The sequence below is a fragment of the Petromyzon marinus genome, chromosome 31, assembly GCF_048934315.1.
Source record: "Petromyzon marinus isolate PM22_M1 ecotype Great Lakes invasive population chromosome 31, UKy_Petmar_22M1.pri1.0, whole genome shotgun sequence".
NCBI lineage: Eukaryota > Metazoa > Chordata > Hyperoartia > Petromyzontiformes > Petromyzontidae > Petromyzon > Petromyzon marinus.
The window spans coordinates 10,192,609-10,220,087 of record NC_133697.1 but is presented as its reverse complement, the minus strand read 5'-3'; the positions used below and the strand labels follow the sequence as shown (position 1 = coordinate 10,220,087).

General features: G+C 51.1%; 1 protein-coding gene across 3 annotated transcripts in view; it reads right to left on the bottom strand.

Annotated features, from left to right (window-relative positions):
* The window catches only part of LOC116947816 (mechanosensitive cation channel TMEM63B-like), a 99,372-nt gene that overhangs the window by 12,880 nt on the left and 59,013 nt on the right, over positions 1 to 27,479 (bottom strand). For all 3 annotated transcript variants that reach the window (XM_032963992.2, XM_076071078.1, XM_076071079.1), the window contains 13 exons: positions 25,906 to 25,979; positions 23,543 to 23,623; positions 22,632 to 22,740; positions 21,983 to 22,116; positions 15,750 to 15,872; positions 15,211 to 15,364; positions 14,108 to 14,214; positions 12,828 to 12,914; positions 10,735 to 10,800; positions 9,037 to 9,199; positions 7,327 to 7,432; positions 2,414 to 2,581; positions 1,159 to 1,274 (listed from right to left, as the gene is read on the bottom strand). In XM_032963992.2, coding sequence (XP_032819883.2) covers positions 1,159 to 1,274; positions 2,414 to 2,581; positions 7,327 to 7,432; positions 9,037 to 9,199; positions 10,735 to 10,800; positions 12,828 to 12,914; positions 14,108 to 14,214; positions 15,211 to 15,364; positions 15,750 to 15,872; positions 21,983 to 22,116; positions 22,632 to 22,740; positions 23,543 to 23,623; positions 25,906 to 25,979 — 1,488 coding nt within the window. The remainder of the gene's footprint in view (positions 1 to 1,158; positions 1,275 to 2,413; positions 2,582 to 7,326; positions 7,433 to 9,036; positions 9,200 to 10,734; positions 10,801 to 12,827; positions 12,915 to 14,107; positions 14,215 to 15,210; positions 15,365 to 15,749; positions 15,873 to 21,982; positions 22,117 to 22,631; positions 22,741 to 23,542; positions 23,624 to 25,905; positions 25,980 to 27,479) is intronic.

Genomic DNA, 27,479 nt, shown 5'->3' with positions numbered 1-27,479 from the left:
CCCGCTCCTGCGAAGCGCAGATGAACACGCCATGTATTTAGTTTGGTGTCCTTCCGCCGCACCTCCCATTAGCACAGTTGGCTACGCAGGGTGCAAAAGAATTTCACTTCACGTACCTGCACATACAAAAACGTCAGACCGTAGTAGGATTACTTTGGGACTTCCAGAGACCACGCGTGGTGACCCGTCTGAGTAAAAGGGCGCGAGTGAACAGGATGAATTCGGTGCCCCTACCGGGTCATTCACTGGGGTGACGCGATGAGCCATGGAGATTATGTGCGGATCGATGGAGGAGAGGGCAGTCTCGCTGCGACGGCACTCGTTTTCACGTTACAAAACAGCAGAGGGCAACCGGTGAAACCAGTGAGCACTTATTGAGGCCAGCATGGGGCACGAGCGAGTGGTGTGGTCCCGCACTGTGGTCTAGAAAGGCCTTCATCAACCTATTGCTGACGTTTATATAGCATCTCCGATTGGCCACGTACGGTGTGAAAGAAGTTCAACATACATACGTGAGTCAATTGTCTAAGGCTAAGTCTAACCAAGGGGGGAGACCTGGGAATGGTTCAGATACCACATGCCACCGATGTCCTCCGTGGGCCGGGTTTCAAACCCGAGTTTTGCTCGGTTCGGAGGGCAGCGCGCAAACCGCCGCAGCGGCGGAGTATCGGCAGTGAGCAGCAATCGCCGAGAAGTCCGATGGGGGAGGAAAAAGGGGCAAATGTAGGAGAGGGTCACAAGCTGGACATATCGACAGCCTTGCGGCAGGGAAAGATGGAAGGGGAAGACGGGAAGAGGAAGGACACGGGTCAGTTTTGGTGGGACGATGTGAGCAGTTGAACCGGGGGACTCTCCAACGAGGGACGCTGCAGATCGCAGAAATGTGGAAAGCATCTGCCACGGGCATCAACCCTCAGTTGTTTTGAGGATGCCAAAAAATGAAATGTTATGAAAACGGGGGGGGGGGGGGGGCTGGTGGAGGGGCTGTATTTTGCTACTTTATTATAGAAACACTTAATCGGAAATGAAACAAGAGGAAGAAAGAGTGGGGCCCTTGTCCCAGGGAAGGACCGCGGTGCGACCTTTCGTCCCAGAAACCTCGGGATGAAACATTCCACCCCCACCTCCCCACCCGCCCCCACCCCCCACCCGCCCCACCTTGTAGTTGTGCACGCTCAGGTACTTGAAGTATCCGAAGAACATGCGGAAGAGGCACACGACGATAGTGAAGAGCAGCACGACGAACGTGAAGACGGTGATCTCGTTCCTCGGGCCTGGGCGGGGGGGCGGGAGGAGGACGAGGAGGATTTCCAACAGCCAGCCGCCGCCGCCACCGCCGCACCGCGTGGAAACGATAACGACGATGGCCAGATTTGTTCATGGGAAAGCGGAGCGTTGTGTGCTTATTTCCCAGGGCTCGATGCGCTGGGTAGTATTTTCTTACCCCCAGAGAATACAGGCAGCACGCAGGGGGTGCCAGAGAGATCGTGGTGGGGTGGTGGAAGGGGTCGGGGGGGGGGGGGAGAAGTGGGGGGAGCAGAGTGGATCCCTCTGTGTTCCCACATGCATCCCCCTCTCTCCCCACCATACACAAAAATACAATGACAAAGGTCCCCCGTAAAGCCTTAACGGACTTTTGGGGCAAGTGCTGTTAGCGCGTACCTATGAAGGCCGGCACGGCACAGGAGAAGGTGGGTGGCAAGCAACAAACCCCACTGCCTTTGTCTCCCAAGTGGCAATGTTCACACACCGAAGCAGGTACTCATTTGAGGCTCAAGTCGAGAAATAGGGGAGGCCCAAGGCAGGTTCAAATAATCATCACCGATGGTAGCCGTGGGCAGAAATCGGGACTTGGGTCACCAGGTTCGTTTCTCAGTACGCTAACCACTGTGCCACCGGTCCCCACACATTCACATGTGCACGCGCACACACACAAAGAAAATCCCTCTTCTTATTAGTGACGAGTGCCCTCGTATCACCCTTGACCACAGGGCTCCTCCTACCCCCACTGGGAGGCTACAGGGGCTAAAGAGGAAGGGTTTTAGAATCTAGGCGAGGCATGTTTTGGGAACCAAGTAATGTGAAAGTGCTTAGAAAGGTCTCGTTGTTGAATCGGTGAATGAATAAATGAAAATCTTCAACTGTAACAACCAAGTGCCCACCGATTGAAGCACCAGTGCGTATTTGTATTATTTTTTTTTTACTTCCGAAAGTGACACCTGTAGAGATTCAGCGCACATGCTCACCGTGCAGGGGAGCGGTGACGAGGTGGCTCGCTAAAGCGATGAGAATCGAAGCGTCGTTTCACCACCCCCAGATATCACGTCGTCCTCACATCGCCAACCGTCGGTACAGACGCGGCGTGTGCGATGACGCGCGACAGGCGGTTTTTCCCCCCCGGGCGGTCTCTCACCGAGGCGCACGACGGAGTAGAAGAGCAGCCAGAAGATGCAGAGGATGGGCGCGGCGACCACCTGGTTGATGGCCGAGCAGTGGATCTTGCGGTTGAGCTTGGAGGGGATGTACGCGTAGTAGAGGTTGTAGCGGTCCACCATGTGCTTGAGGAGCACGTAGATCACGCCTGGAGCGGGAAGGGAACAAATGATTTCGCGGAAGAGTAAAGGGTCTCGTCCAACTGGGATGAGACTATCCACTTGGTGCATTTGAGAACACAGTTGAACCACTTTGGCGGTACGGCTTGGTGTTAAATCCCCCCGAGCCGCCCGGGCCACCCCAGCTACAAGGCGTCATTATCATCAACAGCCGCGGAGCGGAGGGAACAAATTATTTTACAGAGGCGTAAAAGTCTCGTCAAAATCTTAATTATCTGTGCGCGGATTTGAATTGCCACGGTTAGCCGAGCAGCACGGGCTCAATGACGGTAGCTGAGTGCAGGCCCAAAGAATTCCAAGTGGCCGGCAACAAACAGCACAGTTGATGGTGTTATAGATAAGAGTTAATACGTTTGTTGAATCCAGCGCGATTACATGAACTTTGGGAAGACAGATGATGAGAAGGGAATTCACCATCGTAAGACATGGATGGATGGGCGACGACGTGGGGAGGGGACTTCATCTATCAGCGGATTGGCCATGAACGTTTAATTATTATCATCATCCTTCTAACAACTGCTGAGGTGGCTCAGGCGGTTGACACCAAACCGGGTTTCAATCCCCCGTGATTAAACCGGGTTCTCAAATGCACCAAGTGGAAGAGTCTAATCCAAGTGACCCAATGACGGCACGCAAAAATATAAAGGACCACGTTCAATTTAGGCTTTCAATACATAATAGCAAAACTCCAGCTTTGAAATGAAAACTATCGGTATAAAAGCCACGCAGCAAACATTTCACGGTGTTCGGGTTTGTGTGGGACAGTACAGCGCACAAGTAGTTCCATGACATCTCCTGCATTGGGACGTTCTCCAACACGACCGGGGTACAGCGCGGCTTCGTCTTATGATGTGACGGGGGGGGGGGGGGAATGATGTGGCAAAGATGCAGCAAGAAGAGAGGCCATGGGGGAATCGCGCCTTTGCTTCTGTGGCATCTGCCAAAAGTTCGTTGGGATCTTCGAGTCCCGCCCAAAGACATTTCTCTCTTTCAGAAGGCATTTTATATATCAACTCGGAGCCACTTCTTACCCAACCCCACACACCCCCATTGTAATTCATGTAAGGCGCCTTGAGATTTCATTAAAGGCGCTATACAAGCTGTTATTATTATTAAAACGAACTGACCCTGGAAGTAGTTATGCGACCTCATATTTCAGACGCCGTCCCCTTGACCTTAACAATACTCCCTACGAGAGATCCCGATGGAAGCAACATCTTCCATTACTTGCATGGGTTCAGCCGCTCAGATGAATCTTTCTCCATGTCCTTCTATTCTGCGCCTCATCTCAAAAGTCTCACATCCACTGGCCTCGTATTTCCTTCCGCCACATCCTTTACTCCTGACCCCCTTAGGTCTCCGTTACTCCTCCTGCCATGCGCTGGTGGCATGTCCACAGTCCCTTTGTCATGTGGTCAAAATGTGCTCAAATTTTGAAAAACTACCCGCAGATTACTCAGCTGAGATTACAGATCAAGTTGAAGTTTAAAGCTTGATATATATACACATATATCCACAAGAAGTTTTTGTTAAGGGTGAGCTCGCATAAATATGTGTTGTTAAACCTGCCACCACCCGACACAGCCAATTAGTAAGGTTTGTCACGTAAAGAAAACATGCCAATTCATTACTAGTTCAACACAGCAAATTTAACATTCGAGTATGACGTTTCGCCGGTAATTACAACCAGCATCATCAGGCGGCAGCCAGAGTTGTGCAGAAATCCTCCTGTTTAGGTCTTGTGTATATATACATATAAATACACATAGCCCCTGCTGTGGAAACTTGGCAAGACCCTCCTGCAAATGAGTCACAAGACTGAAGTGAGGCTTTCCTGGCTAAACAAGCAGACTAGTAATAATAACGATGACATGATTGCTGAATTATGCTAATATCTCACGGCCCTTGGCAACTTTCCAGCTTAGGGCTTTCCAAAAAAATCCATTATTGTGTAAACAAAACGAGCGAACTCGCACACTCCGTCCGCCCGCCCGCCCGCCCGCCCGACCGACTTCCACGAGCGGAGAACCCCTCAACGCATTCAATAACAAAGCCGGCATGGGACGAGGGCCGTGCAGAGTTTCCCAAGCATCGCGCGCGCACGCGCGGTAAGCGATACCATCGCACGCAGCTGGGTCAAGTCCACAGGACAATCCCCTGCTCCGAGCGAAGAATCGGTCCCGGAATTCGGTAACGCAAATATTGCCCCGCAATAAGTCTCGGCGAACGGGGTTCAGGGAGGATGGCGGAGCGGGACGAGGGTGGGGTGGGAGGGGGGGTTTGGAGGCGGGGGGGGGAAGGAGCTGGGTAAAGAAGAAGGGTCAGGAGGGTGCAGCGGACTAAAACACAAAAAGACCTTCACAGTTGTCATTGTCGTCGTGAACGCTGCTCCATAACAAGAGATTCATTTCTCACCGAAATATTTTTTCCGGGTCTGGAGTAGCCTGGAGTAGGCACATGTCTAGTAGCCAAAGTAATAGTGAGCAGTATACTCGATGTGGTGTGCAGTGTGTCTACATTTTTTTTTCCCGTTCACTGACCCAGCTGAAATTAAGGGCGGCAGGTGAATTTGTTTTTGGGCGGTGTGAATTTATCTTTCGAGCAGAGCAGGAAATTTATGGCGGTCTGCATACTCATAATAACTCAAATTAATTATCAGGAAGCCTCACCGAGTCTCAAGACTCTCTTTCAGGAGAGTTCTGCATTGGGATGTTTGGTCAATGAAGGATTTTGTTGCATTTATTCATCACTTAAATTCCAAGGCATCTCTAAGCGCCAATAAAAATTTGGCTTGTGGGAGGAAACCAGAGCACCCAGAGAAAACCAACTCCCATATATGAAGGGATAACACTCAAAACAAATTAAATTCACTGAAAACAAGTATCTGTAGAATCTGTAGGCTGAACCCATGGCTGAGTGTACATCTCCTGGTAAACTCAGTCCCACGTTCTACAACACCTGGCAAGCAATGGGTGGTTACCCAAACGATTCAGGTTATACAACAGCAAATGAAGTAATGTTATACAACTCTCCACGACCCGACACGGCATTCGAGAGGCCTTCATCCAAGAGTATAAATGACATGGGGTTATTTATTGCTATTATTAATAGCAATATTAATGACAATGGAGGCAAGACATCCTGGGGATAGCTCTCCGACACCCAAGCTAACACGAGGTGCCCTTTAGTTTCGTGTTGGAAGGGAAGACTCTACAATTTCTCCGAGTTCAGCGAGCAGAGATTTACTAGCGAAAATGGAGATACGAGACAAATGACTGCTCGCGCACGCTGCCAAAGCCGTTCCTTTTTGAAAGTGGAACAGGGGGTGGGATGGGGGGGGGGGGGTCACAAACTCTCGCCGTTCTTTTTTTAACGCGTCAACGTCGACTCGCAAAATAAAAACCCCCAGCGTAGAGATTCCGCCCCCCCTCCCCCCCCCCCAACTCCCCCCGGCCACGCTGCCGGGCTGCCGGGTCCCCGCAACGCACGCGCGCTCGATAACAGGGCACGCCGGCCCGGCCGGCCGTGGCCAGAAACGGCCACTCGGGAGGGACGGCGAGCCGCCAACACGTGGCACGACCCGCATCCATAGCAATCCGGCGTGTATTGGGCTTGTGGTGGGGGAGGGGGGGGGGGGGGGAGTGGTGGGGGTGGGGGGTTCGCCTTTGATGGCCTTTCCTGGAGGAGCGAACGCAGGCGAGGCGGAGGAGCGAGCGTGAAAATTGACATTAACGCGGAGGCGGCGGCGAAGGCGACGTCTGGACGCGCTGAGAAGCGTTCCCGCTGGTGGTAACGTCCCAACGATTCGAGACGGCCGCTCCAAAACGATCCCAGAGCGTTTCTAAATTTGACCGCGAAGTTTCCTTGCAGGTTTGAGGCGAAGCTCATTGTGCGTTTGGCCTCCTCCTCCCTCCTCCTGCTGCTGCTGCTGCCGCTGCTGTTCACCTCCCCCACACCCGACCAGCAACTCACTTGTCTTCTGTTTGCACACCAGCAGTGTTTTTCATTACGGTAAACATTTATTGTTGCCTGGTGGGGTGGGTCATCGTCGTCGCAGCGCGAGCCAAAGCGCCGTGTCCGTATAAACACGAACGCGCACGGTTGAGCGCCAGTGCCAAAAATTTGGGCGTGCAAGCCTTCGTGTGTGTGCGTGCGTGCGCACGTGTTTGTGCGAGCGGGTGTGTGCGCGCGATCTCGCATGTGCGCATGCGATGCATGTCGAATAATCGTCTCAGTCAGCCAACCCATGACACCTGGGTCTGTCCCGAGACCTCCTGTCAGCGAGCCTTCGACACTTCACGTGGCCTCGAAGTGCATCTGGCCTGGCACGGCGCCGTGGTGACGTCACCATCAACTTAGTGGCGAATGGTGGGTATTAGTGGTGTTTCTGTGGGCAGCGGGCGTGTGGCAGTTAGCGCACTGCGCCATGAACCCGGCGAATCGAGTTCGATTACCACGCACGACTAATATCGGTGGCAAATATTTGAACCAGTCCTGGGCCTCCTGTAGGTCGATTCAGCCTTAAATGAAGACCTGGTGCAGTGTGTAAATATTGCCACTGGGGAAACAAAGCTGGTCGCGCGTGGTAATGGCCACCCACCCCCTTGTGTACCGTGCCGGCCTTCATAGGTGCTGCTCATTAACAAGGCTTGTGCCCCTACAGCCTGTGTAGGCTATACGAGGGGATCTATGTCGATGTCTTTTGCACACTCACCGAACACGACAATGATGGGGCACGTGATGCTGTAGGCCATGACGACGGTGAATACGGTCATCATCCACGCATACGCCTGCCCAAACTGGAATTCGTACGCTTGCTCCTGTCGGTTGGACAACAAATAGTCAGTTCAGTTCTTTTCAGCGAGTCAAATCGGACTCGCTCACAGTGAATTGCATTGATAGAATGGTTCCAGTGAAGGAGATTTTACAGAACTACTTCTGAGAACCCTTTAAATTATTTTGTCCACAAAAAGGGGGCAGCACTTTCCCGCCTGCTTTGCTACGAAAAAATCTTTGTCGCTTTAACAATTAAGATTGTAATTCAGTGAAATGAAGTGCAAAACATTTTAGGGAAATGTTTTTTTTCGTGTGTGTGTGTGTGTGCCTGGTTCAGCCAATCAACTCATGACACTTGACAGCTCAGTGCCCTGACCTCAGAGTCAGGTTGTGCTACCTTTGGGTTGCATGTCGACTCCCCGGACAAGGGCAAGGAATCAACAGCATGGATTTTTGGGGTGGGGGCAGTTCCAGACTTCGGGGGCAGCGGAGGAGATTGAGTGACCTCCCACTGAGCAAAGCTTGACTTGACAGAAAGCCTTGTTTGCTCGTGCGGAGAGTGCATGAAGGAGCGTAGAATGAGAGAGGAAAGGCAGGAGAGGAGCATGAAAGAGCGGAGAGATGCGGGGGAAGAGATAGGCAGGGACGAGTCCACGAAGGATGTTGAAGATGGTGAGTGAGATCCTAAACTTGATCGACGACTGGACTGGGAGCCATGGGGCAAACTGGCGTACTGGGGTTGACACGGTCTAATGTATTAAAGGCGTGGTTGGAACTGCCCAAACATTTGACATTTTGGATCATACGGAGTTGGAGATGATGGATTTGGGGAGACCACTACATGCTTGAGCAGATCCAAAACGAGATCGTTTTCAGCCAAGAACAGTGTGAGCACTCTACTCCACAAATCTGCTGAACATTTTGGAAACACTCCGGTGAAAGTTATCGATGCTCTCAAAATATAACAGATGCAAATCAGTATCGACCGAATGACTAAGTGCGCCCATTATTGTCAGATCTGGGTAGTTACTTCAATGGGAGACCACCAGAACTTCCCAGGTGCTACAGGGGTGGCACTAGCAAGGTGGGCAGCAGATGGCAGTGCTTGCTGGGTTTTCTCTGGGATTGTCCGCTTTCCTCCGGGATTGTCCGCTTTCCTCCCACACGAAGCCAAACACCCGTGAATAAAAATTGCCAAACATTCCATTGTAGCAGGACAATCCTGAACAACTCTCTTTCAAATCAATACGGCTCTCTTGGGTAAACGATTGCCATTAACTGGCACCTGTGGTTGAGTATCAGCGTAGGGGCCCATGGGGCACGGCAGTGGACGCATTAATCGAAAAGGCATTGAATACATTCATCATTCAGCTTCCCATGAGGCTGTGGTTTGGTTATACGCTGGAAGAACATTGCCTGCACCACAACTGTACACCACCGTATGGGGAATAGCAGCCAGATATGGTTGCGATGGGGGGGAATCTGGGTCAGATTCACCGATGGGCCTCATCGCTATTTTTTCCGAGCATTTCGCCACTGCGGGCGCCATCGGCAGATTCCCGCGAGGTCACGCTGCCACCACCGTCGCCACCACCGTCGCCACCACCGCCGCCGCCGCCACTCTCGCGCGCCCTGGGATCACTGCCACCTGCTTGACGTTCTTGCGCTCGGCCATGGATCTGGCGCTGCACAGGCGCAGGGCGTAGAGCATGAGGCCCGGCACGCGCAGCAACTCCATGGCCGTGCCAATGAAGCCGGCGGTGATCACGAAGTTCACGAAGAACGCGCCGTTGTCTGGCAGGAACACGCACCTGGCGGGGAAGGGGTGAGAAGGGGAGAGGGGAGGAGAAGCGGGGGGGTGCAGGACAACACATGGCGTCACCGCATGCCATGGGGTCACCCGCGCCATGCCGAGGGCGGCCAGGAGATGGCATTTCCGCAAGGGGGCTCGTGAGCCCATCCGTGGGGGCCCTTTGAGCACTGGCCGTCCTGGTTGCCTCTCACGTGAAGCCAAACGCTCTTTAATGGAATTGGCCAAACATCCCAAAGCAGGAAGCCCCTGAAAATTTTGCCTAGAGACTCATCAAGGCTTTCTTGGAAGAATAAAGGACATTACATTATTATTTTCTAGTCTCCACCATTTTGCTGATCCATAATCTCTCGGATCAATTTGTTCCACGTGTGAAACACTCCTTAAAAAGGAACTGGTCGAACATTCCAATGCAGGACCCTCTCTAAAAAAAATCCTAAGGCTTTTCTGGATAAAGGAATTATAATATCATTATTATTATGAGAAAAAAATATATTCATTGCCATGATGCACATTGCCCCGAGGTCAACTCAGCCTAAAATGGGTGCCAAGTGCAGTGTTTTATATTTTTTTATTATTTTATTGTTTCCCTTCTACGTGACTTTACCGAAAGAACCAAGAATATGAATCCCTGCAGTCACGAAAGCTTTAAATCAAAATGCAGTGTAGTTATGAAAACAAAAAACTGACACGAGACAAAGGTGGACATTGTGTGCGTCTGCTGGGCCGCGTCACCAGCCTGCAATGGCGCCACGTCGGCCTCAATGTGCATTCGCCAATGGCACTTGGAACGTGTCCAAGGAGACGGAGCGATGAAATAATGTCGAGTGCCGGTGCTAGATGTGGGGAGCGGTAGTGTAGCGGTTAGGGCACTGCGCTACGAACCCGGCGACCAACATCAGTGGCAATTATCTGAATCAGTCCTGGGCCAACCCCAGGTCGACTCAGCCTCAAATGAGTACCTGGTGCAGTGTGCAAAAAACGTTGCTACTGCGGAGACAAAGGCGGTCGGGTGTGGTGCTGGCCACCCACCCCCTCGTGTGCCATTCCGGCGTTCATAGGTCCTTACTAACAGCACTCGCCACAACAGTCTGTTTGGCTACACGTGGGATCTTTGTCTTTTTTATTACATCGCAGGATCGTGAGAGGTGGTGACCATTTCTGCCATCATCCAGCGGTGGATCGGTCATGGCTGTAGCTGCTGCTGCTGCTGCTGATGAAAAGCACTTGCTCCAGCAGCCTGCGAGAGACGAAACGGCCGACGTGTGAACCCTGTCATATGTAAGCGTGGTTTACGAGGCTCGAGAGACGCACGTGATGCACAGGCCTGCGTTCAATTCCCATCGGTCCTTCGCAGGCTCAGGCAAGACATTACAAATTAATGTGGAGGGGGAAAAAAAAATGTTTTACTTAATTCTTGGCAGTGATGACGACGGTCGGCTGATTAACGGCCATCGGCTCAAAGGATCCCCCCCCCCACCCGTGCTGGCGTCTGTCTCATAGAAACCGCGGTGGGGACCATGCCTAGGAACTCACTCAAAGCGGATGGATCCATCCTTCAGGAAGTTCTTGTCAAACAGCCACCGGAAGAACACGTTCAGGCTGGAAGAAGCAGTAGGGGGGTGGGGGTCAGGGGGAGTAGCAGTTAGGGGACTGCGCTATGAACATCGTGAGCAAGCCCCGTTCGCTTCCCTCTCGCAGCCAACATCAGTGGCGAACTACTGGACTTGTGGACCAGTCCTGGCCTCCGAATTGTCCACTTTAATCTTAAATGGGTACCGAGTAAGGTATGTCAGCGTCGGCATTGCCGAGACAAAGGCACAACCACCCCATCGTGCGCCGTCCCGGCTTTCATAGGTGCTCGCTAACGGCACTTTCCCCAAAAGTCTGTTAAAGGTTATACGGGGGATCTTTGTCTTTGTGTGTGCATGTGCTTGCTCGTGTATGTGTGTGCGTGTCAGCCATCGCTCGATGAAACCGAGCCACGGCTTTTTCCCCACAATAATTTATGCTGCACAAAATAATAAATTCTCAAGATAATAAAATCGTTGCCACGTAAAGAGACGAGGGTCTCAATCGCCATGCAAAAAATTAAACAACATTTCAACTCATCGGCATAGCGGAGTCTTCTGCAGCAAAGATATCCAGCAGCATTCATTTTTAAAGCAGCAAACCCTGCGACTGGTCTCGGACTTTTACGAGTGAATCAATTCATCGTTACACTCCCAACGATTTACATCCGCAGCTGTGCAATGGCGTGTCTGCCAATTAAGGAGCATCTGCAGTCTGGAGGCGAGGAATTTGCGGAGATGGCAGTGAGGGTCAGAATGGGGGTGCTGGTGGTGAAGAACCCACAGCCGCCCCCCCTCCCCCCCCCCCAGGCCGGCTGCAGCCCGCGACATTATTTCACACGACCCGCGGCCAGACGAGGCCTGCCACGTGGAATCGGCCCATACTAATCTATGCGTGTACGCACGTTTGAACTTCTTTCGCACCGCGCGTAGCCCCAACCGTGCTAATCGGAGGTGCGGGGGAAGGCCAACAAAACTAAACACAAAGAGGGGAGCACTTTTGCCCTGACAACACTACGTTTCTAATTTCAGCGCGTGCTGTCGATGCTGCCGTTCCAAGAGCCTCTTGCGGTGACTGAAGTGACTGCGGCTGTTTTGTGCTAAATACCTTTGACCTGCTATTTGAAAGTCATATTCGTCTCCAGTAAGAGAACATGGGTCCTCCACCTATAGTTTATCGGATTGTAAAGCAGGCACGCACCAATTCACCAATTCGTCAATTAAAATCAATTCTCATATTCACGATCCAACCATTAGATCGTGCGTGCAAGACTCTAGCATCACGATTTACGCAACTAAGATGTAAATTAACAAATCTGAGTGATGAAAGCGAGAAGAGGAATGTCAGCCGAGGAGCAGTAGTCACGGATGCAGCCGACAAGCACGGGACGTCGTGACACACACGTGGCAGTGATTCGCAGGGAGCGGCTGTGAAACGGCGAGCACCAATCCGCCGTAGTGTGGAAGTGGAGGGACTACACGTAGATGGTTTCCAGAGGCAGACTTTGCGGCGGTGAGCACTGCAATGACCGTGCAGTGCTGACGAGTCCTATTTCGGCTGAAACTGGTCCACAGTTGTCTCTGCATCACTGCTGCCCCTCAGTCAGTCAGACATTTGCTCAAATTTTATTTTGATGGCGACCTAAGACGAGGACCACAATGCAGTTCTCTGCAGGAACTGCGGATGTTTTTTTTTATATTTCTGAGGATGAGTGTGCTTTTTGTACACATTTTAGTTTCTTGTCGTTTCAAACTCGTGGTATTCCAGGCCTTCACTATAACTCAGTTCCGATGGGGGGGGTTTTCTCATAATTGACAAATTTGATCAAATTTGCCAAAATTCGACCATTTACCCGCAAACCACTCAACTGGGATGACACACGGCAACATTGTTTCGCTGCTGTGAAAACCACCGCCACAGGCCGAGCCTGTGTTAACGCAGCAGCGACCTTGCCATTAATATCCTCGCACTACATATAATCGTGGTGGCGATGACCACACGTACACCAACTCGTTGATTATTAATTACATGGTGCGAAGCACGCGCAGCGCGGTCACCTCGTGAGCCCGAGTGACGGCAGGATGAGCACCATGAAGATGAGGAAGAAGTAGCACTTGTGCATGGTGGCGCGGTTTTCGCTCGACCTGCTCGCGGACGCGCGCACGCATGCACGCACGCACACGATCGCCCATTATTACGGTGCAATAAACCAACAGTTAGGAAATGACCCGATTTTGCCTCGTGCCCTTTATGTATCACATCCATCCGTCATCATTGGGTGAACCTGTCAAGTGCAATTAGTAAACCAAACCAAGGGGAAATTACCAGGAAAAAGATGGGAAGGAGAGGGGGGGGGTTATTTTATTTATTTTAACCAACAGCTAATGATGGTGATGGCAAACGAGACAATGGGAATTATTGTTGCAATTTCTTTTCCTTCATTTGTAACGACGATGGAAATCTCCTGCCAGCTCCGGTTTTGATCTAAATTGCACGCGGGGATTGGGACGGTCACCGGTGACCCCTCACCGACCTTGACGCTGTGGCAATTAGCCACGGAACAGCATTTACGTATTTACAGGGGAGGGGGGGGGTAGGGGACAAGCGGCGATAACGCCGTGCAGGAATTCTAAAATAAACAAAGCCATGAAAAGAACCGCGCACACAACAACAACAATGGCGACGACCGGTATTCACCGATAAGTGGCTGCGACGCCAGCGAAGCAATTGTGCCAGGCGAGGTGCACTTTTGGGGCCACGTCAAATTAAACAAGCGCCCTGGCAGAAGGTAGCTTGTTGGATGCAGGTGTTACGGGTGAACAGGCATGGAGGGGTTGACTGGCAGATGGTTCACACACAAAGATCAATTGGTAAGGCCATAAATCATATTAGTGTCCACAAAGATGACCTTTATTAATTACTCAAGATAATTATAAAAGCATCAAGGTTATACGGCACTTTCACACTTAAATACAAGCAATAGCGGTAAAGTGTGACTATTAATTAAGATTTTTTTTTTTAAATTGATCCAAATTACTTTTAAACTACAAATTGGTAAAAAAAATCCCAGTAATAACATTTAAAAAAAAACTCTTCAATTGTGATTTTAGTACCGTGATTGAAAATGAATGTCATTTATTTTGTGGGGGGGAGGGTAGGGGGGCGTGGGTGCGGCGTGGGGGAGGCAGTGGTGGGGGGAGGGCAGGTAAGTTCCATAGATTGAACGCTCCAGTCACTGGCAACCACCGCTAGCCACGGCTCACAACCGCGAACGGTCAGCGCTGGGCCACCGGCAGCAGCAACAGCAGCAGCAGAACGCTCGACGCGGTCACGTCACCTGGTCCAGTGGGCCTCCAGAAACACCGAGTAGTAGACCAGCAGCGGCAGCAGGGAGGAGAAGGTCCACAGCAGCAGCGTGGGCAGGAACTGGGTGATGATGGGGCTCTGCGGGCGACACGGCAGCGGCGACGGACGGACGGACGGACGGACGGGGTCACATGGCGGTCACGAGCCGGTGCAGAACACCCACGGTGGAATGAGACGACGGGAGGATGGCATCCCAAACGAGTTTTGGAAAACCGTGCCAGCACGCACGGATTACGTGACGCTTCCCAGCACACGTTTTGTCTTTGGAAGTATTTAATTAGCAGTGCGGGAGCTGAAGGGCCGCTGTCAGGGAGACACGTGTCTTGCGAATGGTAATTTTCGTCTGGTTTGTGTCTCCAGATTTTGGGAAACTATTTTCATCGATGTGGCTAGTTTTGGTAAGTCTGGCCACACGTTGGGTAACTACCTAATAGCAACACAACTTTATACGTAAGTTTGATTAATATTGGATCATCTTCGTGAGAGTTATAGATGGAAACTTACAACCTTAGTTGGAAAGCATTAAAAACAAAATACATCTTAAATCATTATAACTCGAAAAGTCCTCCAGATAAAACACTCTGACGTTATCCAGATTTTTCTTCATTCTCACAAACAAATTCCCAACTCTCAAACAAACAAAAATATCAGGGAATGGCAGACAAGAGTTTTATAAACTTATAAAATCCTGCGGGATTATCACTGAGAATCTCTTGAGTAACTTTTTTTTTGTTACCTCGGTCAAAATTCAGAGGTCATCCATCGCTCATCATCAACACCACAGGTCCCTGTGTTGCTTCCAAGTCAGACTGAGCACCAACTCAGCAGTTAACGACGAAAATTACTCCAGCGAGAGCCGCGAATTTGCGTTTTCCTGCGCGAGACTGGTGAGCGCGAGTCTGGTGAACGCGAGTCTGGTGAACACGAGACCGGTGAACGCGAGTCTGGTGAACACGAGACTGGTGAACGCGAGTCTGGTGAACGCGAGAAGGCGGCGGGGTGCACACGCACGCACGCACGCACGCACTGGGGCCGGGTGCGGGCGACCATCACGCGGCGGACTGCCCGACTTACGTTGAGGCTCTCGACCGGCTTGGTGACGTTAAACTTGTCGATGGTGTTGACGACGATGGACGGCGTGGAGAAGAAGAAGAGCAGGATGAAGAGGAAGGTGTTGAGGACGATCACCTTCACCCACCAGGAGAAGCCTTGCACCGTGAGGTTCTCCCTGCGCCAGCGAGGGACACGCGTGGCGCCATCCTCGTCACGACACTCCATTTCGCAGCAACAACCTCACTTTTTTTGCTCCCTTTTTTCTTAATGACATTTGTCATCGACAATCACCCTCGAGCTGTCACGAGATGGAAAACATTTCCACTCGGAACTCTCGCAGCAGCCAGCGGAGCATCACGCGCTGTCCGAAGGCTTTGCAGGGTTGCGAGTAGGCGTTGAGTAGGCCATGTGACCAGCTTTAACCACAGAGGTATACTGTATGCGGTGTGCCGGTTGTCGACCCGGGCTGAAATCGAGCCCTGGGCTTTAACCGACGCGGTGGTGCGCGGTGCCACCGAGCCGTACCCCGGGGCCCGCGTCGACCCCGTGGAGGGTCTCACCAGATGATGCTGTTGGGGTCCGGCGCATACTTGACGCCCCAGTGCTTTGAGCGCAGCATGTCACCAAAGCTCGAGGTCTTGGGGCTCCCCAGGCAGCGCAGCTTCTTGTAGTCGCGCATCACCCTGCCGGGGGGGGGGGAGACGCAGCGTCGGTCACAGCGCAGTGAGGGGCTCAGTGATGACGCCGTCGTGATCCCCGAGTACCCACTACCTAAAACTTTAAACTATTTTCTATTTTACCAGGTAAGGCCCACTAAGCTGCGTAGCTCTTTTGCAGAAGCGACGTGGCCACAAGTGACAGCTCAACGAAGCGGCTTGTCGCTTGGAAATTTACAGCAGCCAAATACTCTAAACGGATGTTGATTCTAAATGTGGAGGGAAAAAGCCCGCAGAAAAATCCATACGACCACGGGGACAACATGGCAACTTCAAATATACAGGTGTCAGGGTCGGGAATGAACCCACGGCCCCCTGTATACAAAGCGAGGTAGTTAACATCTCCCCACTGTGGCACCCTGTATTTCTCATTGCATCGCAAGCTTTCTTCAAATATGAAGAAGCCACTGGACCTATGCACTTTTAAATCCTCTAGATTGACAAACTAATTTCTTTCGAACTGCTTTTTGTGTTTAGTTTGTTGTCTTTCCCCCGTACTTCCGATTAGCACGGTTGGGGCTACATACGGTGCTCGAAAAAAGTTCAACGTACATACATACACACACTCATTCCTCAATCCTTGTAGACCCCCTGCTATCTACATTAGTCTCTGCTCTGTCACCATTTTGTGAGATATGTCAAGCACCTTGAGTGAAGGCACTTTATAAATTATATTAGATATCGATAAATACAGATTCTCAATAATTTATTATTTTGGGGGGAGTGGGGGAGTTAAGGCCTCATATTGTGTAAGTATCATGTCAATATTTACCTAAAACCCTCCGCCATCCAAACAAATAGAGTTGTTAGTTCAAAGTGAAAAAATGAAAATTGATTTGGCTTTTCAGCAGTTCAATTACGTTGCAAAACGAACAAAATACTTTTTTACAATTTTGTGTGACCCTTCGCTGAAGATGACAGCCAGCATCATCAGGTGTTAACAGAGCCCAGCGCCCAAGCTCAGGGCACTGTGCATCAAAAACAGCACGTGTAAGAATCGCCGTGTTTTTACGTATTTATTTGTCAACGATGTATGTAGCTGGGTTCAAGTGACAACGGCCACTAGAGGCTGCTTCACTCGACCCACAACGTAAAAAAAAAAGTCGCTTCGAGGCACCGACTCCAACGAGTCGTGATAAAATTCAAGTCGGTCACAGGAGGGCTTGTTTAACCATACTTCACCACGCCGATCATCGCGGGCTGATAAAGCAGGGAGACCCGATACCTATTAACCCCCCAACCCCACCCTTTACATAACAGTTTCATGTAATATTGTACGTCAAGTAAACGTGGCCAAGGCTCGATACACTCATGTTAAACAAAATACACACGTGGCACGGTTGTTTCATTTCAACGCGGTTGTGTGTAAACATCGCGTTTACTTAATCTCAATAAAAACACCGCGATGCCGCGGAGCGAAGCGCGGCGAGGCAGCGAAGGTGTAGGATGACGGTAAAAAAAAAAATTATTCCACGAGGAACGTTTGCGCAAAAAGATGGTTCTCAGCCGAGCGCCAAAGCGCTAAAAAAATTAAGCATCGCTGAATGCTCGAACTGAAGAGGAAATCCTCTCTTGGCTCACGGGGGCCCCCCGCTTAAAATGTCAAAATGGAGGCGGTGACTCGGGCTCTTTGATGTGAGGGCAAGCGTTTAAAACCGTGCGCCACACTCCCGAGCCAACACAAACTCACAAAATTGAAAATTAAAACACACCCGTCGCTTACGATTTCCCTCAAGCGAACCACGATCCGCTCTGGCGCAAGTGCTCGCTAGCGTGCATGCGTGCGTGCGCTTTCTTGCTCCCAAAAACGAAATTAACACCCGCGCGCAAAGAAAAAAAAAGAAAACCGAGGCGCAGGAAAAGCTGGAAGCTTGTGTAAACGTTCGCGCTAATTCCCCGATAGTGTAATCACAACGAGCGGTTGGACGCAAGAGCTCCACATTCGGAGGTCAGCGGAGCAGCGGCGAAGCGATACTGTATTTAAAGGGGAAGGAGCGGTCGCGCCTGTAAGGGCCACGGGAAATAACAAGCGTGGGTTTTGACCGCCGTTGCGTAGCTGGCTGGCGTGCAGGCGGTGCCACTGCACTCGGTCCGAGGCACAGGGCTACAAAGCAGAGGGGGAACTGGACAGGGGACCTGCCCCGATGTAACGCAGTGTTGTTGTTGTTGTTGTCAATCACTAACGTCCCACTGCGGTTGCAAAGGCCTCCCTCATTTTCTTCCATTCCTTCCTTTCGTTCGTTATGCAGTAGTGGCATCCGAAGCCTTTGATTTCGTCGCCACAGCCATCTCTTCCACCGTCTTCCTCCTGTTTATTTTTTCCCCTCTCTCAGCAGAAGAGCCTAATTCAAGCACTGCAATACACTCCCGCGGTTAATTTTGCCTCTCATCTCTGTCCAGTTTTTCTCTCATGACGTGGCCATGGCCATGACCACTCAATTTCATTTTGTTTCCTTGCACCGGGGCCCGTGCCAACCACGTTACGCCAAAGCAGGCACCGCCACTCGCTCACGCAATTCCCCCGTGCGTCTGAGTGACCCGCCAAGGGCGGTTCTCATCTGCCAGGAAACCGAAACAGTTTAGGGGCTTGAGAAGTCATCGCCCGATCCGTTCTACAAAAGCCAGAAACCAGCGATGCCTTGGCTAAGAAAATTACAAATGCCCCCGGGTGCATTCGTGTTTAATGCTAAAGCAAAAATATACAAATTCATATTTATACATGTATATATTAATTAAACCAATTCACTTGCACTGTATTTCAAGACAAGTTTTAGAAATAGCAAAAATAAAAGCGGGTGCCTGCGCGAAATGGCCAGGAGATGGCACCACGGCAGTGAATTACAACGTGCATCTGTGCAGCGCTCCGAGCGTTATCGCCATGCATGCGTTTTCTCCGAGTTCTCTGTTGTTATTACCAAGTGAGGTCTGCCAAGACTGTCAATTTAAAAAAAAAACGGGCATGGAAATGCATAAAACGAAAATATCAATGACATTTATTATCCGGGAATGTTTCATTTATCCTCAAAGCACTTCTTCAATATGGGGTTCTGCGTCGTAGTGATCGACCAATCTGTTTCCGAGGGACGTTTTTTGCATGTGGGACAAACAACACTTAAAGGTTCACACAGACAGGTTCGCAGACCCGCTCCCCCGTATTACAATCCCCAGGCCACCCCGCATGGCACAGCGGGGTTTGTGAGGTTTCACAAATCTCCGTGTGACCCAGCAACGCTTGGTTCCAAAGCGGTAGATCCCAGGCGTGTCGCCACGCCGGCTTCTCAAGAACGAAAATAAGACTCGTGGCTTCCCAAACTGCAACTGGTCGGTGACGTCTGCAGCTCTCTGCGGTGTGTCTTCCGGTTGGACCCGTGTGACGTTCGGCACAATGTCCCGTCAAGGAGCATAAAACCATCACACGAACTCCGGCCATCCTCGCGTCAGCGGCTTTGGACTGGCCGTCGAACAAAGACGGTCACCGCATCGGGCGCTTTCAGATGCGCTTCTGCGGCCGTCTGGAACGCTCTTCCTTCTGATATGAGGAAGTCAACTTGAGCTGTGCACTTTTAAATCTAGATTGACAAACTTATTTCTTTATATCCACTTTTTTGCATTTAGTTTTTGTTGTCCTCCTCCACACCTCCAATTAGCACAGCTAGACGGTGCGAAATAAGTTCAACATATGTCCCCCTCCAAATTCCTGGAACCTCGAGGGCTGGCAACTTTGCACAACCGACGACGATTGCGAGCGACTCCGTCGTTAAGTTCCTAAAGTGGCTCCCGGCACGTCGTTTTCTTTGGACACAGTTGCTGGGCGTGGGCCCAATTCAGCCAAAGCATCAAGCGGCCAGCAGCAACAAAGCAGGCCGATCAAAGTTGTAAAAGATAAGAGTTCACGTTTGTCAAATTGATAGAGTTTGGCGGAAATGACACGATGGGATTCGAAAGTCGAGCGGTCAGAGGTAACGAAGCAGAAAGGTAAGAGTTGTGACCTGCAGTGTGATGGAGCGAATCGTCGGACATCGTGTCGATCACCACGTGGTGTTCGACACGGCAAAACACATAGCAGAGTTGCACGGCACAACGCGCAAAACCTACGCAGTAGCGACTTCTGCAGTTTGGCAAGGACGCGCCATTCCTCCCACTGCTGCTGCTGCTGCCTACCCCCTCTCCTCCATCTCCAACCAACTAACTCTCGGGCCCCCCCTACCCAGCCCCCCCAACCCCGTCAACTCCCACGGGCTCAAGCCTAATGGCGCTGCTGTGCATCTGGGAGCATTTAGAGGCCGTTCTTGCTCCTTATCTCGAGCATCGAGCACGGTGCGGGGCAGAGTAAACACACAAACCGCGCCGCCTAGCCGTGTAAACACACGCCGGCCAGCCCGAGGAGCTCCCACACGGTGCCAGGAAACAATCATCCTACCTCCGGGGCAGTGCCACTCTCAGCAGAACGGGCGGCCCGGCCATCGCGGGCACTGCCACGATGGGCAGTATTTTTTTTTTATTATCGTCGTCATCATCATCATCATTGGCCATGATCAGTCTACTGCCGAATGAATGTCTCCCCAAGTTGTCGCCAGCCTTCACTGTCCCGTGACGCAACGATACAACCGGCACCTGCGCAAGAGCTGATCTCATTGCTCGCTCCATCTCCACGGATGACGTGCTTTCGGTCGCTTTGCTTTCACTCGCTTTGGCTGCCACTCCGTCGTTATTCTTTCCCTTTGGCCATCAACCCTTCTAGAAACGTGTCCTGCACAAGCCCACTTGACGTTTCTTCACAGTCAACATCGTATCTTTGGCCTGTGCATGCTCACTATTCCATGCGTTCCTCTTTCTGTCTCTCAGTGTAATGCCAAGCCGCCTATTTAGTATTCTCCTATCCATGTTAAAACTTAAAAGGAGAGTTCAACATGGAAAAAAAAAAACTCAAACAAGCAGCTCTTACTTGCAGAGATATTTATCAAGGCGTGCGTGTCCTGGGCTGTCCTGACATAAGGATTAAAGCTTGGTTAATGAGGAAGAAATAGGCATTAAAGTTGCAGTCGAGCGTAGAGCTGCAGCGCTATAACGGCATACTCGTTCACAGCGTTGTTTTTCTTCCAAACGCATTTTATGAACAAAACCATTCAGGTACACAACACAGAGGATATGAAAGGGGGTTGACACCAGCACAAACACATTACGGATGACAATGGAATGGAAACCTGTTTAACACGTAGGCTTTCGCGACCAATATTATTCATAATAAAGGTTTTTGGGTTAGATCGCGTTATTTATAAATGTGTCGTAACCCTCCACCACCCGACACGGCCAATCAGCAATAAAGTGTCACGTTGACAAAAGACAAATAGTTCACTGCTTTATCCCACCGGTGTGTTGAAGAGGCTAAAGTACTGAACTATTTGTCTTTTGTCAACGTGACACTTTTTTTCTGATTGGCCGTGTCGGGTGGTGGAGGGTTACGACACATTTATAAATAACGCGATCTAACCCAAAAACCTTTATTATGAATGAAAACCTGTCTCGACTGCACATTTCTAAAAACTCTCCAACCCCCTGGTGTCTTCCTAAGCTCTGATACCATTGTTCACGTATTTTTCATGTATTCTGTCCCGCCCCTATCATCTCAATTTGTTCTCTGGACAAACAAGCGCGCAAACGTACCCGAGCACATTCGGCGACGTACGGTGGGAAAGAAGTTCAACATACATACGTACGTAAGATTATCCTCTTACACAGCAGATATTGTCGACGGTGGAGGTCGTGGGGAGCGGTAGAGTAGCAGTTAGGGCGCTGCGCTACGAACCCGGCGACCCGAGTTCCATTTCTGCTCACGGCCAACATCAGTGGCGATTATCTGAACCGGTCCTGGGCCTCCCTTAGGTCGACTAAGCTTCAACCGAGTACCTGGTGGCGGTGTGTAAACATCGCCACTGGGGAGACAAAGGCGGCCGGGCGTGGTGCTGGCCACCCACCCCTCCGTGTCGGCCTTCATAGGTGCTACCCGCTAACAGCACTTGCACCCAACAGTCTCTTTAAAGGCTAGCTGTGTTTGTGGGTGGAAGGCAGCAACTCACTGCGTGGCGCTCTTGTCATCATGGAAGGTGACGAAGGCCATGCCCAGGGGATTGTCGGGGATCTTCCTCTTCTCCTCCTCGCACTCGTCCGTCAGGCGCGATTCCAACGCCGTGTAGAACTCCAGCGCGTTCACCTACGCCGGTGAGCAAACGCACGCCAAGTGGTTACAGCAAGCGGGATAACGACGGACGAGTGTGTGTGTACAACAGAGCTCCGATGTTCCTCATTCGTCTTCCAGTTGGCCCCGGGCTTTCTCCGGGTTACTCTCGGCAGATCACGGAATCATAGCAAGGTTGAGCCTGGTTAGTACATGGAAAGTGGACTGCCTGGCAGTACCAGAGTCTGTATGATTGGACTGTGAGGTGGCCAGGAGTTGGCGGTACAGCGATGGATTTCGTCAATCGATTGGGTGCGGAATGTTTCGGTGTTATCCCCTCCGATGCGTAGGTTTAACGGCAATACACGTTTTGGACCTTCAGCCATTGGGCGGCGATGGCTGCAAGCCGATGTATTGCTTCGGTGCCATCCGTCGAACAAACTGTGTTGATGGGCAACAGTGAATCAAGGCGTACGCCACCGCCACCACCACCACCACAGCGCCTGGCTCAAAATAAACTTCGTAGAGCGAGGCCTGGCAGCGCGGCGTACCTTCCTGTAGCCGTAGCAGTCGCAGCAGCACAGCTCCCCGTACATTTTGGGACGCATCGTCTCGTCCGTCATGTTGTCGTAGTACGCCCGGGCCTTGGCCGCTTTCTTCCTGCGGGGGTTCAAACAAACGAGAGCACACAGGGGCTCATTGGTCTCACGTAGGGCTCCTCGCCTGGTTCGGGAGAGCTCTTTGGACAGGAGCGTTCAGGCGAGAGGTGGGGGGGGGGGAGGTAGGCCCTTGAGCCTGCCAAGAGTTTGCTGGCGGAGGAGGTAGGGCAGGTTGAGTGGTGGGTACAAGCAGGTGTGCAGAAGGGGAACTGAACCATGATATTTCATAGGCGAAACAGTACTGCAACATTTCTCAAATGCCATTCCTCATGTCCACTAGAGTATAGGATCACTCTCTGTTTGCCAACTTGCACAATTCAAATGCAAACTGTTGTTTCAACGGTTGAGCATGGTCATTAAAGCTCGTACCAGCGTGAATTTGGTGATGCAGTACAGTGTGTAAGATATAAGAACTAGTAACTGGTAAAGAATGTATTTGGTAATACTACATTGACGGTGGTGAATTAGCGCAATTAACAAAAAACACATTCGTCAACAGCACTGTGACCCAAACAGCTAATTGTTGTACGAGGCAGAGTTAATGACGTTAGAGGTCAGGTAAGCCTGTAACGATTAAGCCCCTATATAAGTTGATGATTTATCACTACCGGATTCCGTAATCCTTTAGCAGTGAATGCAGCACCTCTATCTAATGGCTGCACGAGTCACGTGATTCATGCAGGGATCACGTGATACATACAAAGGGTCACGTAACACACATTAACGAATTGAAAATAAAAAATCGACGAGTCAACAGATCGTCACTATTGCCCGGCGAGGCGAGGAGCCGTTTCGATCGGTACCTCTCCTTGTCCAGCTTGATGAGCTTCTCAACGTTGTAGCAGAACTGCACGTCCGTGATGGTGCATGACGGGTACGCCTCGCTGCGGGCACACGCGAGACCAAGCGGCACCGTTAACGCGGCACCCGATTCACGGCGGGAGCAGTTTGCGCTGCTGCCGGAGCCTGTGCCTGAGGGGGGGGGGGGTGACTCCCAGCTGGTGACCTCTGAAGGTCTCGCATTAAGATTTGACGTTTCGGCTGTACCGGTTCTTACACGTTTTACGTATGCGAGAATTTGCACTTTTGCGCTTTTTGTCTCCAAAGGTTTTTTTCCAGATGTGTTCCTGGCCTCGCCAGCCAGCGGCAAACCCGGTTTAAATCGCGTGCGGCTGCAACCTGCACTCGAACTCAGCATTTCAGCGGTGCCGGCTCAGCATCTCCGACACAATATCAGTCAAAATCAAGACTCGCGCCAACTCCTCTGGTCTCACGCCACTGCTAGTCCATCTCAGGCCACCCACTTGCAAGCTCTGGTTCTGCTCATGCCTGACCTACGTGAACGTATGACCAGAGAGCTATGCATCGCAGAGAGACCCCTCTGAATGTTAAGTTTGCGGTCAGAGATCCGATTTGTCTTTTAAGACGGGGGCCCTTTGAAGGAGGCCCTCGGGCCACAGCTCGCCAAAGAAGACTCTCCGAGTGGCCCGCCGAGGCAAAGCAAAACAGATTAGTGAGATGAAGGAGAGATAAACAAGATAGATGAGAACGGAGGCACAGAATACTGCAATGAAAAAGGGATGAAAAAACCTGGAGGCAAAAGAGGCAGATTGGTGAGATTAAATAGAGGTGGCGTCGAGAGAGCTGTGGACAACAGACACACATTCGTGAAATGAAATAGAGATGATAAACAAGAGATAGAAATGAGAGAGGTGTAGACGAGAGATACACAGATTCTCGGTCACGTGCACAAACATTATGACCTCAGCGTGCCACGTGGTGTCACAACGTCCGTACAGGTGACACAACACTTCACCGCGTGACCTGCCAGCACACGCTCATTCTTATCACGTGGCCCCGCTGGAAAACTGCAGTTAAGAGAACCCTGTGCTAGGGACGGAATATCCTCCAGTTTCCTGAAACCCTCCGAGGGGGGGGCGGGGGGGGCACAGACCCAACATGTGCACCATGCACCAGGGGGCCCCTCCCCACCCCCTCTTCGCGCCCTAATCCGGCACTGGGCACTCAACTCTCACCGTGACAATCCCCTGCCGGACTGCGAGCGCGTGACCTTTATTTTTTGGGTGGAAAAATACTTCGGAATTAATAACACGCATGTGATAATTCTTGGAAATTAAGAATCGCTCGGCGGTGACTGTCAAAGTTTTTTGGGTTTAGCCAAAATAAATCTATCCAGTGAGGGTGGAGCAGAGTGTGGATAATGTATCTCTAATTGGATGATGTATAGATTGCGGTGTAGCTCGCATTAGTTTTTATTCGATACGTCGGGACACTCTGTGGGGAGCCACTTGGCACGCCGGGCTGAGTGCGCCGTGCAGCGCCGTGCCGTGTGCGGATTATTATTTCATAAAGGAAATGTTTAGAGATTTACTGGAGGCAGCGAAGGTAAAACACGGTGAGGCATTTACCCCTACGGCCGGAAATAAATATACTCACTCATCATATGCAATTGCCAGAGCTTTATACCGCATTATTTTTCGGCAGGCTTTATACAAAAACTAGTTCTCCATTTTTTTTGGGTTGGGCCACGCCTCGTCCAGCACGACGTCCCGACGTTTCGCCCCCGTCGCGTGCTGGAGGCTCTGGTCAATTTGTGAACTGAGCAGCGATCGCCCTCTCTCCATTTCCGAAAAAACATTTCTAAAAAAGCTCCCAACGCGTGCGAGCACGTGAAGCAAAACGTCGGACAACATCCAGAAAAGAGACCAAGGGAAGCCACCCACCCCTGCCCCCCTCCCATATAGCCTTTAACAGACTATTGTGGCAAGTACTTTTAGCGAGCACTGATTGAGGTCGGTATAGCACATGACAGGGGGCTGTGGGCAGCACCACACCCAGCCACCTTTGTCTTCCCAATGCTGATGTTATGCTTACTTGTTTAAGGCCGAGGCAGCCTAGAAGATTCCTAGGACCGGTTCAGATATTCGTTACCAGTGTTGGTCGTGAACGCGACTCGAACTCGGGTAGCCGGGTTCGTAGTGCAGTGCGTTAACCGCGACGCTCCCGTATGTAAAATGAACAACACGCGGTGCAGCCAACAAACAAATCGGAGAGCTGTCACAGCACAACCGTGAAAACCCACTCAGGGGGTACCATAGGAACACACTCCACATGTGCACGTGCGATGAGCGTGAGTGTTACTTACTAGAAGTGGCTCTTTAGAATGTCTTCCTTGTCGAGGTGTTTGGGGATCCCGATTATAAAGAGCGTCCGTGACACCTGGCCGACACAAAAGTGAGGGTTAGGGTCAGGGTCAGTCGGGTAATGAGCAGAGAGAGGAACAGCTGGCTGTGAAAATCCTCCGTGGCCTCTCCTCTCACCTCTGGCACCGCTCATCGCGGGGGTTCAAACGGCAGGGCAAAACCCCGGGGCCTCGCGTCCACAATCGCAGCCCATGCGTTCGCCGGCTGAGTTGCAGTTCGACGATCGAGGCAGGATAATGTTTTTAGATAATTATTCTGGAAAAACTATATAGGAAACGTATTTTACTCGAATATAATAACTTTTTTAAACTCCCCCCCCACCCCTTCCCCCCAAAGGTCGCAGTTTTCTGCGTAGGCTAGGCCGTGTAATTGCACGGAAAAGTACGTATCAAATTCCCACAGATCCCCCCCACCCCCTCTACCGAGGAAGGTTGAACAAAAACGCATGTTCTTGCACTCTCTGCTGCCGGGGTGCCACGGTGACTATGAGATGTTAACTACCTCGCCTGGTGAACAGGAGGTCGTGGATTCGATCTCTAACCGGACGCCTGCTGCTGTATATTTGGAGTTCGTGTTGCTCTCTCCCCGTGGTCACGTGGATTTTTCTCCGGGTCCTCCGTTTATTCCCCTCCACATTTAGGATAAACATGTGCTTAAGAGTATTTGGCTGCTATAAATTTCCACATGATAAGCCAGTTCGTTGAGCTATCATTTATGGCCTTGTCGCTTCTGAAAAAGAGCTGTATAGCTCGGTGGGCTTTACCTGGTAAAACCCAACCTTAGCGGGGTGTTTGGTATGGCACGAGATAGAGGGTAGAGGACCATTTGATGCGAGACGCAGCACCACACACGTCCGATCGCGGTGTTCGGTGTGTGTGGGATCCGCGGCAGCTTTCCCACACGACGAGAGAAGTCGAAAAGTTTTCAAAATTGATGCCAAACTGGAAAATTAACCGCAGCGGCGGCGGACGATTTGAACATAAATCCTTCCCCGCTGGGGGCCTGATGAGAGGCGTGCGTCTCGGGGAAAAACTGTCCGGCGCAAATGTGTTTCGAATAAATAACGCAAACACGAGGAGGCTGCCATAGGATGGGCTGGCATAGATTACACGGCGGTGATTTTTTTAGAGGCTGCAGCCTATATTTTTATTGTTTTTCTTAACTGGATTCATCATTTCTTTTTGTGTTTAGTTTGTTGTCCTCCCCCGCACCTCCGATTAGCACGGTTGGCTACGTACGGTGCCAAAGAAGTTCACCATACATACACAATGGTTAACGATCAATCAGATTTTCCCAAGCAACCGCGCCTTATTAAAAAATGTACGTAAAAAGGTAAAGGGGCAGCCCCAGCAATTGCTTGCTCACTTCACCGCAGGCCGGAGGGCCTTCACGAGAGAGAGTAGAATTCTAGAGACCCTCAAGAGAAAGTATTTGGTCTACTCTTCCACAATGGCCAGGCACCTTAGAAGAGCTCCTTTACATGATGACGGCACTAATAATAATAGGGGTTTTCCCC